Source organism: Cottoperca gobio, chromosome 7 (genome assembly GCF_900634415.1).
Source record: "Cottoperca gobio chromosome 7, fCotGob3.1, whole genome shotgun sequence".
NCBI lineage: Eukaryota > Metazoa > Chordata > Actinopteri > Perciformes > Bovichtidae > Cottoperca > Cottoperca gobio.
The window spans coordinates 4,747,835-4,761,116 of record NC_041361.1 but is presented as its reverse complement, the minus strand read 5'-3'; the positions used below and the strand labels follow the sequence as shown (position 1 = coordinate 4,761,116).

Here is a 13,282-nt window from a genome sequence, read left to right as displayed (position 1 = left end):
TAAATTGGAATACAATAAATATGACAAACTACTACAACTAAAATATGAACTTTAGAGATTGTATGGACCCAGTTTAGAGGTGAAATACTGCCCCCTATTTCTTTGGAGCAAGTGGCTCAGAATTACACATTGAACCTTTTAAACCCGGCTATTTTATTTGTAATTTTTTTTAGGGTGTAAATAATGAACTAAATCATTTTCTTACCATTGTCATCTAAAGGAAATCAATGAATATGCCTTTGAATATGTTGTCTTTTTTCCAGTTTGCTCCCAATATATCTCCTTTTTTAAGTGTTTTTTCTTTTTTGTAGTGTTTACTTTTATTATTCCCTCCCCTATTTGTTTGTATGCTTTATTTTGATTCATTATTTTTCTTTTACAGTTTGTTCTTATATATTTGCAAAAAATATATGAAATAATTACTTTTGCAATACACTCAATAAAAATATTTGTGTCAAAAAAAAAGACATGTGATTTTATTGCCTACGTTTTCTGCTAAGTTATTTCATATTGTCTTGGCTACGTTACAGTTACCTTATTTCCTGTTACCATGTTGAATGGAGTCATGCTTGTTATATTATTTTTAGGATACGAGTACTTCCGCCACCACTGCCGGTTGTAAAGGGTTTTAATTTGAAAAACAATAACCGGAAGTGCCATGTTTGTATTTCCCCCGCCTTGACAGTGGTGCTTGGAGCCGAGAGGGTCAGGGGGAGGAGAGGAAAGGGAGTGGAGCGAGAAGACGACAGGAGGAGATCCACCACAGGGTGACCAATTTAACCGGACCATCCTTGGACTGCTATCGGCTACAAATGGTCCTCCACCCGGCTGTCCGCTCCGACCGACAACCACAACGAATCGGATTGTCTGCTGCGGTCCTGTCGGGGAACAGAAACAGAAGATGATCACGGTGAGTCCGTCTTTTTCTGACTGTTACTGCTGCTGCACACTGCAGGCCGACATATATAATATATGTTCTCCTGTCACCACAAACATCTCAAACGCTGTTGCACTGAGCTGCCACTTCTCTGTCAATACACCATGTCCGCCGGAGTCATTGGCATAGCTGGCAACAGTTGCTGTAAGGCCTCCTCTGCACACTGCTGCTGGTGGCAAAGGATACACGGTCAGTACATGTTTTCCACTGGCGGTCAATAACAACATATCTGTGTGTGGAGGGAAAAGGGATGAGCTGCATCATTATGTTTCTTTTTTACAGCTGACAGTCCTGAGGGGCGTTAATAACAGGCTGCATGCAGAAGCTTTGCAGGTCTGATCTGATCATAATGATTCAGTCGCAAATCATTTTTCATAACACAACTTTAAACTTAAACACCTCCATGTATAACCTACTTATACGAACACACGGGGTTGGTAAATGTTGAGCTTTTGGAGTAATATTTACCGCTATAGTCCTCCATCAATTGACTGATGCTGAGGAATGTGCAGCAGCAATAACATGTTTATATCTGTTTATTTACCCACGACTCATGTTTGGCAATACACTTATCCTGTGAGATATTGCTTTTTGCTGCATGCTGAAGAACATTTTGCACAAAAATAAATCCCTGCAGGGGCGTGTTTGTGTCTTAACTTGGACTACCGGACAAAACTGAATGGTTTTATGGTCCCCGCTATGGTTGTCACATAGGCCATGGTGTTATGTAAGAAGAAGCCTACGCTGTTTGAATGCGGGCCCTCTCACACACGGCCAGCCTGTGCATGTGCATCTATACACCGGATCGCAAACATAGCACATCATCCGCATATAATAAAAAAATAAAATAAAAAGCCAATTCCACGCGTTGCATAGCTTTGACCTTTGATTTCCCCGTAATTGGTTGATTTATTTTCGCATCTGTGTTATCTGGATGACAACTGAACCATAGAGACAGATATGCATGCACAGCTTTGGACTTGTCTAACTGGAACCAGCCCACAATGAATGACTGTATGCTCGCTGTTTGTGACTGAAGCGCCAGTGTCTGTCCGGTTGAAAATGTCCCCTAGGAATAGTCAGTCACCCCCGCCTTCCCTTCTCCGCTTCCCCTCCCCTCCCCTATCCTCTCCTAACGCTTGTGGGGGAAACCGGAGAGTACAGCCAAGCACCGTGCAAACACACACACACACACACACACACACACCAAGCGGCTGGCAACACCGCGACGTTTGCAAATCGGTACAAGCTGGTCGACCTTGTGCAGGGTAGTGAGGGACGCAGCCGGGGAGGTGAGACGGAGAGAGAGAGAGAGAGAGAGAGAGAGGGGGGGGGGGGGCTGGTTCTCCTTGAATCTTGTCGATCCGCTGCCAGGGAGGAGGGATACGGCGTGGACGGATACGTGCCAGAGAAGGCGCATGCAGGCAAGATCTAGCGAGGAAATGCTATTTTTGCTTCAACAACACAGCATGCCTCTCCGGTGAAAATGCCGGTCGAGGAGGCGGCGGCTGTGTTGCGTTTACGTGTCTCTCTGCACTATGTGGAGCTCAAGGCGTCTGGAGGCCTGGTAAGATCAGCTGGTAGCAGTTGCTGTGCCATATGTGGACAATTTAATTAATCAGAACGAATACAACCACACTACTATACTATTATATTAACTAATATAACATGCTGTATGGTTATTATTGTAATATTGGAGATAATAGATACTATAAACAACCATATCAGCTTGTAATTTAATATCAAAGAAATTATCAGGCGAATATTTTCTATAACCACAACAACAATGTAGCCCCAAAAATGGGAGGCACTGTCTGACTGTTTCTCCCCCCAAAACGATTCTTACTAACTAAGTTTATCTGCTGTAACACATGGATAGATTACTGAGTGGCCTGCTGCGCACAGGCTCAGGGGCCTTCACCTAAAAAAAATGACACTTTAACAGACACATACCCAACGGCAAGATCATCCAAATGACCACAAAGAAACATAAAAATACTACAGAGACGCTAAAAGACTACAAAGAGACCACAACAACTATACAGAGATGCAAAACAGCTGCAAAGAGACTCACAACAGCTATGAAAAAGGTTAAAACAACCACAAGGTGACACAAAATTACTACACAGAGACTCAAAACAACAACAAAAAGAAGCTAAACAACTATAAAGTCTGTGTGTCTTGCTCCTTTTGTAGGAGAGGTGTTTGGGCCTTGTGCACGTCTGTCCCGAGGGGCCCATTGTCTCATTGTTCTCTTATGAATTAACATGAAGGCAGGCATTGCTGTGGCACTAAAAACAAAGTCCCCGTCCCACCATGACTAAATAAAAAATAACTTTTTAATGTAGATCAGCCTCGACTGGTCGTTACCCAGTCTGCTTAATAAGCGCACTATCAGTTTAGTGCATCCCTACTCTACATGCCTACTTTACCTTCGATAGGCTCAAAACTAGCTGTGATGTCACAAATCCTGCTTGTAGTCTACGTCTTGAGCTCAGACAAACCTCTCTCCTCTTTCAGATCAATGTGAAAGCAAACGCTGCACAAACATTATTCTGCTCAGTGAAGCTCAAAAGTCACAGTCAAGTGACAACAAGCAAAACACGTCTTTGACTGGAGGGCTTTAAAGATTATAATAAAATTGACTGTAGAATAGAAAACTCAATTGGCATTATTGTCCTTCTCTGCTGCTCAAAGTGCATCTTCACATACAGATGTAATCCAGCAACAACACTGATACAATTACATGTATCTCTGATGTATTTGTTATGTAATGCTGAAAGGGAAGTAGCTTGATTTTCTAATAACTTCTAAACAACTTTTGGTTTAACGCTGCAGGGCTCACAGATCCTGTCATGCTGTGTTTCCTGTTACTGTCTTGATATTTGTCCTGACAGTGTCCTATAGTCCGGTGGCATTTATCTGTATTTATTACTTTTCTTTTATCATCGATTTGTGATAATAAACAGAGCTTAAGGGAGTCGTTCTTTATCTTCAGCCCAACTGACTCCAAAATGATGTGTGTTGTGTGTTTATACCAGAGGGTTTGTTTTTGTACGGGGGTCAAATCCAGAAAGTTCTGGTTCATCTTAGAAAAAAACAAGCCTTCAAGCTATTTTGGGTCCTGTCCTCCCCCATAGTTTTGGAAGTAGCTTGTTCTACTCCTATGAATCTGTCTGTTTTTATGAGAGGAAATTTCAAGTGTGTCCGGTTATCCAGGAAATGGGAGTCATGTTCATAAGTGGACAATGATGTTTTTTTATTTCCTGTCACATTTTGGATAAAGGAGATCTTTAGGGAGGCAACTAACAATTATTTTCATTATCGATTAATCTGCAGTTTATTTTCTAGATTCATTGATTCATTTGGTTTATGAAATGTCATCCCGGTTTCTCAAAGTCCAAGATAATGTCTTTTAAATGTATTTTGTTTGTCAGATATTCAGTTTAATATGATATTAAACAGAGAAAATCAGGACATCTCCAAATTTGAGAGGCTCAAAAACAATTTTCTGCCACTTTTCCATGAAAAATGACTGATTACAATAATGAACAAAATGGTTATTATAGCGATTATTTTCCTGTCGATTGACTGATCTATTAGTCGACTAATTGCTGCAGCTCTAGATCTTAGCTAACAAGCTATTGGGAGAACTAAATGTGTGTCAGGACTGTTCATTAATACGAGTATTAGCATGGACAGACTGGGCAAGACATCCGCGTTACTATCATGATCTGATGTTTCTCACCCGATCTACTCGCTGCTTAAATTTGATCCACGACACCATCACACATATCTATTTGTGCATTGGCTTTTATTCAATCTACTGTATGTGTTTTGATTTTTCCTCTAGACCCAGCAGAAGCCACTTTATAGGCCTGGCGGCAGAGACTGGTCTTCTCATTAACATTGGTCTTGATCACTGGCCCTGGCACAAACATCTGGAGCGTCGTGAAGCAACTGGTTGACCCCTTCCAGTTTGTCCCACGCTGCGGCCCTGTAGTGTGGCCTCTACAAACCTCTCCTCACTACTTCAAAATATTGTCCACGGGGATAAATGAGTGATCCGGCTGCAAGGGAAAGGGCTGGGACATGTACCAGAACCCCAACAGGTAAATGAACAACTCCTAAGGTGCTGTTTTACTAACATTTTGAATCAACTTTTACTTTTACAATTTACAACTGAGTGCTGTAGCTGTTGTCTTTGACCTGTTCCCGTACTGAACGTTCTTCTCTCTGCTCACGCAGAATGTCCTGGTTCAGTGGTTTCCTAGTCGCCAGAGTGGACGACCGCAAGACTGCGTGGGGGGAGCGCAATGGCAAGAAGTCCAAACGGAAGGGAGGCTCATCTCTCTGCAACCCGCGTTACATGAGCTGTCTGCGGGACCCAGATGCTATGGAGCCCCCCTCTGGAGCCCCCCTCCATCAGCACCACCGCGGAGGGATGGCGGGGGCCATGGGAGGTGGGGGCAACTTCGGCGTCCGTTGCGGATGGCAGGAGGACCACTATGGCAAAAGGGGAGGGGCTCCTGGGGAAGGGGTGGGGCTGAAATCGGTCGACTTGGGCTTCGAGGACGGCGAGTTGAAAGGGAGGAAAGGAGGATGTAACGGAGGAGGCGGGGACATGGGCGATGATGGTCCCAATGGCGCAGCAGGTGTGGTGACGGCTGCGGACTGCTGGCTTAGGGTGGTGCAAGTGTTCCAGTCGAAAAAATTCCAGTCTCGCAAACTGGAGCGCCTATACCAGCGGTACTTCTTCAGGCTGAACCAGAGCTCCTTGACCATGCTCATGGGGGTGCTTGTGATCGTGTGCGGCATTATGCTGACCTTCCACTGTGTCCACGCCGCCCCTCACGTGGCCTATTCGTCAGCCCTTTCAGTGGCGATGGCGCTCTTCATGGCTCTTATGGTGGTGTGCAACCGCAACGGCTTCCACCAGGACTACATGTGGATGGTCAGTTACCTGGTGATCGGAGTCTTGCTGTCCGTTCAGGTGTTCGGGGTGCTCATGGTGGCACCCAGGAGCGCCTCGGAAGGCATCTGGTGGTCCGTGTTCTTCATCTACATAATCTATACTCTGCTGCCTGTGAGGATGAGAGCGGCGGTGCTGAGTGGAGCAGTGCTGTCCATCATACACGTGGTCACCACATGGCAGATCAATCAGGAAGACCAGTTCCTCTGGAAACAGGTAAGACTGTTTGACAGTTAACTGTTTGACTTGAACTGACATTGATGGTCAACAGGGTGGAAACTATTTTGAGAGTTAAACATCCCTTCCTCCTATACATCTCTCAGACAGTATATCAGCATGTTATCCAATAGTTCTTCTGATAAATGAAGTTCAGTATACTCTAATCAAGTTATATGTTTCACCTATACTTACAGACCCTTTGGTGGGCCCATCTGCACACATGCTTGTTGTGTAGCTGAGCATTGTTCATATCCAGAGGTCTAGAGCAAACTGCTTTAGTTGGAGCTTTTTGATAAGGTGTAGCAATTAGGCTACGTTCACACTGCAAGTGAACTGACCTGCATGCGTAAAATAACAGCAACAAAGCTTCTGTACCGAAGTGTTGTGACGAATGTCGATCTAGAGTGACGTAAAAGTATAAGGATAAACAAATGTCCTGAATATGAATTAGGGTGTGATAGGGTGGTGTTATACCGTGCGAACTTGCAACACAGCGGATCCAGTGTATACATTGCTCTACTGTGTTTTGTTTCCAAGTTGCATCTGCATATTTACATGTATTCTGGGGCTTATGGGGTTTTCTGTACAGGGTTGTTTGTGTGTCTTGCCAAGGACCTATGGGCTTGCTGAAGGTCAGTGGGCTGAGTGCCCTGGCTGAACGGCTGTATGCGTGTGTGAGTGTGTGCTGTTGTGTGACAGTGGGAGAATACCATGATATAAAGCAGTATCACTCAGGTCTCTGTGCTCTCACACAAGGGACACTTTGTACTTTTTTCCAAGGGTGGGGTGACGAGGGTGAGGACGACGGTTGGGGGGTGGCTGCACGCTTTCTGTAGCTGTTTCACAACTGTCGTCTCCTTGGGGAAAAGTTATGGAAAACATAATGGGAAGACCATAACATGAAAACAATAGGGGGATATAGGACTAAATGATTAATCACTGATTGTCACTGTAATGTCTCTGCTATTACTGTAAGGTATGCATTCAGTAACATATCCTCTCAGACGTGTAACAACATCCCAAACAAGTCACTGAAATGCACAGTTTGTAATTTTTGCTGCTCGGGTCTCTCAATCAAAATTAGAACAAAAGACGGACTTTGATGACGTGGGAAAGTAGCGTGGGATCATGGGAGTTTTTGTCTTCATTGTTAAACAACCACTATTGCCGATGAAAATCTATCTGACATGACAACATGTTCACAGACAAGATAATGTATTAGGGTTTTGCAGCAAAGGGTTATGAGTTGTGCCTATACTTATGAAGGTAATAAAATAATATCGCAGAGCCTCTGTAATCTAAACCAAGACGACAAACTCTTTATTGCTCCCACATTGGGAACGGCAGCGGCGGCACATTACAGCTTCACTCTTTCTGTTCTTACCTTTCACAATAAAAGCCCTAGACATGTAGACTTACTAGAGGGAACTTAAATTCACTCAGAGCATTTAGCTAAATTGGAACTCAACAAAATATATTTATATAATATTGGAAATGTTACATATTATGACTTTATTACATAAGTACAGGACCAGGTTAGGGGTTCGTGGGAACTGGATAACCGCTGTGTGCTCTGTAAGATCATGCATGATATACCACAGCACAATCTATCACAGGCTCCAACATTGTTTGCCGTCATTAAGTAAATGAATGTCATGAGATAGCTGCGACCCGGCAATGCTGTTTATTCCTAAGGTCGTTCGTGTACTATATGTGACACAGTAAAACGGTCTCATCAATCACTGCTTCACGCATTTGTGTGCAAGTATTTCCCCTTTCTCCAATAACTCATTAACCTCACTGGGTTTCTGTTGGTGTTGATGGGTACAGATAAGGATGAAGTTGTGTATGAGGAATGATGTAAATGCTTGCGGCACACCTGTATAGTCTGTACAGTCTAGCAGCAATATGATGGCACCAGAATTGATAAACATGTAACCATTCAAAGCTTAATTCCAAAACCTCAATAAAAGCTTTGAATGTAAGAGAGAGAAGACATTTGGTTCAGCCCTATCTGTAAATCAGGCTGTAGTTTCGTGAGCTGCTTATAAATGCATGGTTGAGTTAAACCAGCTATGGGTGGGTTTTAAATGCCATTTCCCCAAAACATGAAAAAATTAATCATACATGAACATTTATGGACAGTTGTCATACATTTATTTTACCTTGCACAGAAACATAACCAAGTTCTGAGGAGCTTTAAAGACAAAAAACCTTTACATGATCAAGCTATGTTTTTAAGGATCAATGTGGTAGTAATTATTGTGCAACATAGCCTTGTGTGTATTTACTTACACAATTTTGAATGGAGATATTGTATGTTTGTACTGTGCGTTAAAGGCCTCTCTTCAGCGTTTTTAGTAAACTGATGCTCTCGCAGACATCTCGACGGTGTCTGTCTGCTACATGAGAAGTATTTCATGTTCGTCTCTTGAAATGTAAGGCCCTTAATCCCTTCAAACCTTTCAAAACACATGAAGTCCATCTGGTTGTTTCCTAAACTGTATTGCTCTTGGCGTTGGTTAGTTTCTGTGTTTTTACAGCTGCATACAGTAGAGTTTAGTGTCTGTACTAAGTTCACTTTGAGCGTTTTATTGTGTAAGCTCACACCATAAAGTAAGTTTGTAGGTGAGTTTGAACCCATCTACTGCAGGTAATACACTGACTATCGATAAGCACGTCATACAACCCCACTTCAAAAAATCCAAACTATGCCTTTAACATGTAAAAAGGGTTTGGAGACGTCCTGTTACATGTGAGCATCGCTCTGCTGTTTCTACTGTTTTTGGCACATGGGAGAAGTTAGCTTTCAAGGCTTTCTGGCAGATGGGGTCTATTTTAACCCAAACCACAATCTTTTCCTAAACCTAACCAAGTAGTTTTCTTGTGTAGCCCTAAAGAGATTTATGGCAGAAAGCCCTGAAGGCTGACTTCCATGTGCTGTTTTCTGTGTCGCCATGTCTGTGATCCTCAGACTCCTCAGCTGAAATTAATTAGCTATAGCAGTATAGTACACACATGTGCATGTCATACCCACACACACACACACACACACACACACACACACACACACACACACACACACACACACACTTTTCATTCTGCTTTGTTATGGTTGTCACTTTCCCTTCTAGTTTCTATTAAATGTCAGAATTGCATTTGTTTGTTTTTCTTTGGGAAAACAACATCACAAAACTATTGTCCTGCCTGTGTGTGTGTGTGTGTGTGTGTGTGTGTGTGTGTGTGTGTGTGTGTGTGTGTGTGTGGGTGTATGTTTGAGTGTGATTACTGACATGTACAGTGCGTGCTTCTGTTCAGGATTAAATCAGAAAAATGCACCAGTAAAGCCCAAGCAAACACACTTTTCACGCTCGCCGATCACCGCCGATATGTATGTCAATTCATTTCTTTTTCATTTTTTATTTCACTGGAGCTCCTTTTTATAATAACGTTCTTCACCCCACCATTTTTGGTTTTATGCTCCCCGGCAAAGGGGAGCATACATTGTTGTGTAGATGTTGTTGACACAAGTGCTGTGAGAGGTCAAAGACTGGTTCCTAAAAATACCCAGCCCTTGGCGTTTCTGCTAACTGTTGCGTCATATGGGACGGTCTTATCAGAGCCTGCGTCAGAACAACAGGCAGGTCACTCTAACCCCCTTTACTCTGCATACACATACCCTGAAGGCTAATGCTGTATATTCACAGATACTCCTACAATGTCTTTATCTTTTTCTTCTGCACGTTAATGAAGCGTAAGCTAATGCATTTTGGGATGGATCTTTGATCTTTGACCACATCAGAGACAGTGGGTTAAGCCCCTAAAAGCCCATTAAACAGCACAAAGGGCAAATCAGGCCTTGACGTGGACAGTCAATATGTTTCACAGCTCTCCTTATCAATCTCCCACTAAGTGTTTAAAGTGTGTCTTTTTTTAATTCAGTAAATAAGATAAGGGGATAGAGTTTAAATAATAATATGCTGCTTATGTGGTAACGCGCTTAGTCGACTCGTGGTCTCGCGTCAAACTTTCCAAATGGCTGTTGACTCAATTTTCCAATTGCTAGGATGTTACGCAGAGAAAAGAAATACATTTTTATCAGAGCAAATGTGACACCGTATCAGCTGTTCACAGTTTCACAGCAGCTCACGTTGCTGCTGGAATAACCTTGTGTGCATCAAAATGGGAGTACTTGGATCCCAGTGAGGGAAGCCAGCGTGTGATGATCACCTGTGCAAAGCTGCAGCTATAGAATAAGACACCCAGTATAAGTGAAGGAGGAGGGAGGCAGCGTGATCGGAGGAGAATCCGATATTCTCCCGACGCGGTCCTTTTCCACAGCCTCCTTGATAAATAATTTGTGGTTAACGCGGCAGCAGCATTTTACCGAGGATACCTCTCATATGTACACTTTGCTCACAACCGGGATGGGTACACACACACACACACACACACACACACACTTGATACTCAATGTGATATAATCTCTTATTGTTTTTAATTATAAATGCATTTCCCTTGTTTGTAATTGACAGTATTTACTAGAGCTGCAAAGTTTCAACTATTAAATGAATTGCCATTTCGATCATTTTTGATCAATTCATTGGTTTGAGTAATTATTTAAGAAAAAACAATCAATATTCGCTGATTACAGCTTCTTTATTGTACACATGTTCTGCTTTCTTCACTCCTCTATGACACTACACTGTATATCTTTGAGTTGTGGACAAAACAAGACATTTCAGGATGTCATCTTGGGCTTTGGGAGACACTTAATTTACATTTTTCACCATTTTATGACCAAACAACTAATGGATTTATACAAAATAATAACAAAAGGTAACGAGAATAATCATTAGTTGCAGCTCTAGTATTAACTTGTATGAGGATTTCATATACACAGATTTACACAGACTCCAGTCGTCCATACCACCATCAGCCAATCTGTGGACCAATAAGAGCGCTTGAAAATGAGTAGCATCAGAGTAGCATCACTTCTGAGAATGAAGGGGAATAAACAGCATCGCTAAGTGTCTCCCTCAGTGCTTGTGTTCAGCTGGTCCAGCGGTTGCCATGGAAACAACTACGACTCAAGCAGCCAGCAGACCCAGTTCAGTCTGCGGGTGGACCGTTTTGCTTCAAGTAAAAAAAAAAAAAACTAAAAAAAAAAAATCAGGTCAAAATTGATTTCTGCTGTTTGCTTTCTCCTTCTGAGAATCTGAAAGCCCGAGGACCTCGATGTTGGAGGGGGTCCGGGATTTTGGAGGCACGCTGCTTGTTTGGTTTCTCGAATACATTCCTACCCCTCTCCTGCTGTCAAAATGAGACGGCCAATAATTAAACATGACGATGACAGAGGAGAGGTCATAGGAGTGGAGGTGCAGGGGGAGAGGGGGGGGGAGGGGGGGGGGGGGTGCACAGGATGTTGTTTGGCAGTTGTGTGGTTCAGGGAAGCTTATCTCTGGAGGGCTCGGTTTATGTCTGCACCCCCAGTGCAGGATGTTTTTTTATGGTCTCGAAGATTTTAAAGAAAGCTCTCTGACTTAAATAATTGACCTTGTATGATTCTGTCATTTATGCTAGTGTTTTTTTCTGGCACGGATAATTGTTTTCATTACTAATCACAACTCCTTTACATTAATCCTCTAGAGGCTCTTTGCTTAAAACAACAAGGAAGTTTAATTTTGTGTTGGCTAAAAGCAGTGGTAGTGTTTCCATGAGCACCTCCACCTCGTGTCGCAAAGATCTTGATCTGGGTTGTGCGTGCATTTTGTTTTGGAAGAGAGTGAAATATTAAATTGAATTAAAGTTATTATTCATACCATTTTTTTCTTTTTGAAACACAGCTGTGTGCAGGATGCATAGCGATGATGTTATGTAACTATTTGTGATTATGTCGCACCAGTGTGAAAATCATATATTGAAGACCACGTCTCGCAGTTTATCTTTATAAATAAAATAGACTCATTACATACCAGTCTAGGAGGAAGAGGACCAATTTAGGATCTGTTTTGAATACTTTTAAATCCCGCGATTCTCCCCCCCTGTTGAATGACACACCAGGGTGTTTGCCCGTGCTCTATCACTGTTCCTTTTCAGCTGTTGTTGCTCTTCAGTCAATTATTTTCTTATTTATCAGTTGATAGATACCAGTATCAACCATAACTACAACATATAACGTAAACAATTAAATTCTCGTCCCTGCAGGGGTCCCATTCGTTCCAGAACAACGTTGTGATATTTTTGAAAATCCCTTATTTTTTAACAGATTTTTGTTCTTTAAATAAAAAACTATTTCGCAACTCCAATGCCCAAAAATACTTTGATAGTCTCCACAGAAGTCACACCCGCCTGGTTGCCAGCAGAAATGTGTGTGGTGTGTAGTTTTTCAGTGTTCGGACCCCCAGCATGTCCAATGTTTACAGAAACATGACTGAGGAGCATGCACATGGTCACGATGATCAGGATAACTGGCTTTACGTTACAAGTGTTTGTTCCAGACAAGGCTGTACATTATTTATGTAACATGCATGGTCTTGTGCTTCAGTGCACAGCCAACAGAAAGGACTATTTATGGAAATCTTTCTCATCAGCCATACTTTTATGTTGATGGATATAAAAACAAAATCTTCACAAATACAAGTGGTGACAGGGAAAAGAGTTACAGTGTGTAATTCTTTTAGCTTAAAAAATAAAATATATTGTGACTGGCTTTCTGAATAAATTACACTTTGGGGAGCAGAAACAGTTGCACCATTTCCTGTTTTAAAAGAAAATAGATATATCAGCTACCCCCTTCCTCCTCTTTTGTGATTTATCTGATGCATCACATGTTTGTTTAGACTCGTGTTGTTGTTAAATACACACAAAATGCACTACTTCCTCCACAGATTGAAAAAATCCAGCTGCTAATGTAGTGCACAGTAAACTGCATCTATCATACGAGGTGACGTGAGAAGAAATCAAGATGTAATGCTGTCTACCGTTGGAAGAAATCTGTGTGTAGATTATTTCTGGATCTACAATAAGTGAAATCACTCTGTGTTTACTCTAACGCTGCACTACATGTGCTGTCTGTCTGAGTGGGAAATGTACGCTCCATACGTGCACCTTTAAAGAATTCCCGCGATGGAATGAAAATCTGAAAACATCCC

General features: G+C 42.3%; 1 protein-coding gene across 2 annotated transcripts in view; it reads left to right on the top strand.

Annotated features, from left to right (window-relative positions):
• The first annotated feature begins 704 nt into the window (after window positions 1-704).
• Window positions 705-13,282, top strand: part of adcy6a (adenylate cyclase 6a) — a 29,972-nt gene continuing 17,394 nt past the window's right edge. Inside the window, exons 1-3 of one of the 2 annotated variants that reach the window (XM_029435431.1) lie at window positions 705-910; window positions 4,791-5,049; window positions 5,186-6,125. In XM_029435431.1, coding sequence (XP_029291291.1) covers window positions 5,030-5,049; window positions 5,186-6,125 — 960 coding nt within the window. In that variant the 5' untranslated portion in view covers window positions 705-910; window positions 4,791-5,029. Of the gene's footprint in view, window positions 911-1,111; window positions 1,127-4,790; window positions 5,050-5,185; window positions 6,126-13,282 lie in introns of those variants that run through there. The other variant, XM_029435432.1, reaches the window with a different exon arrangement.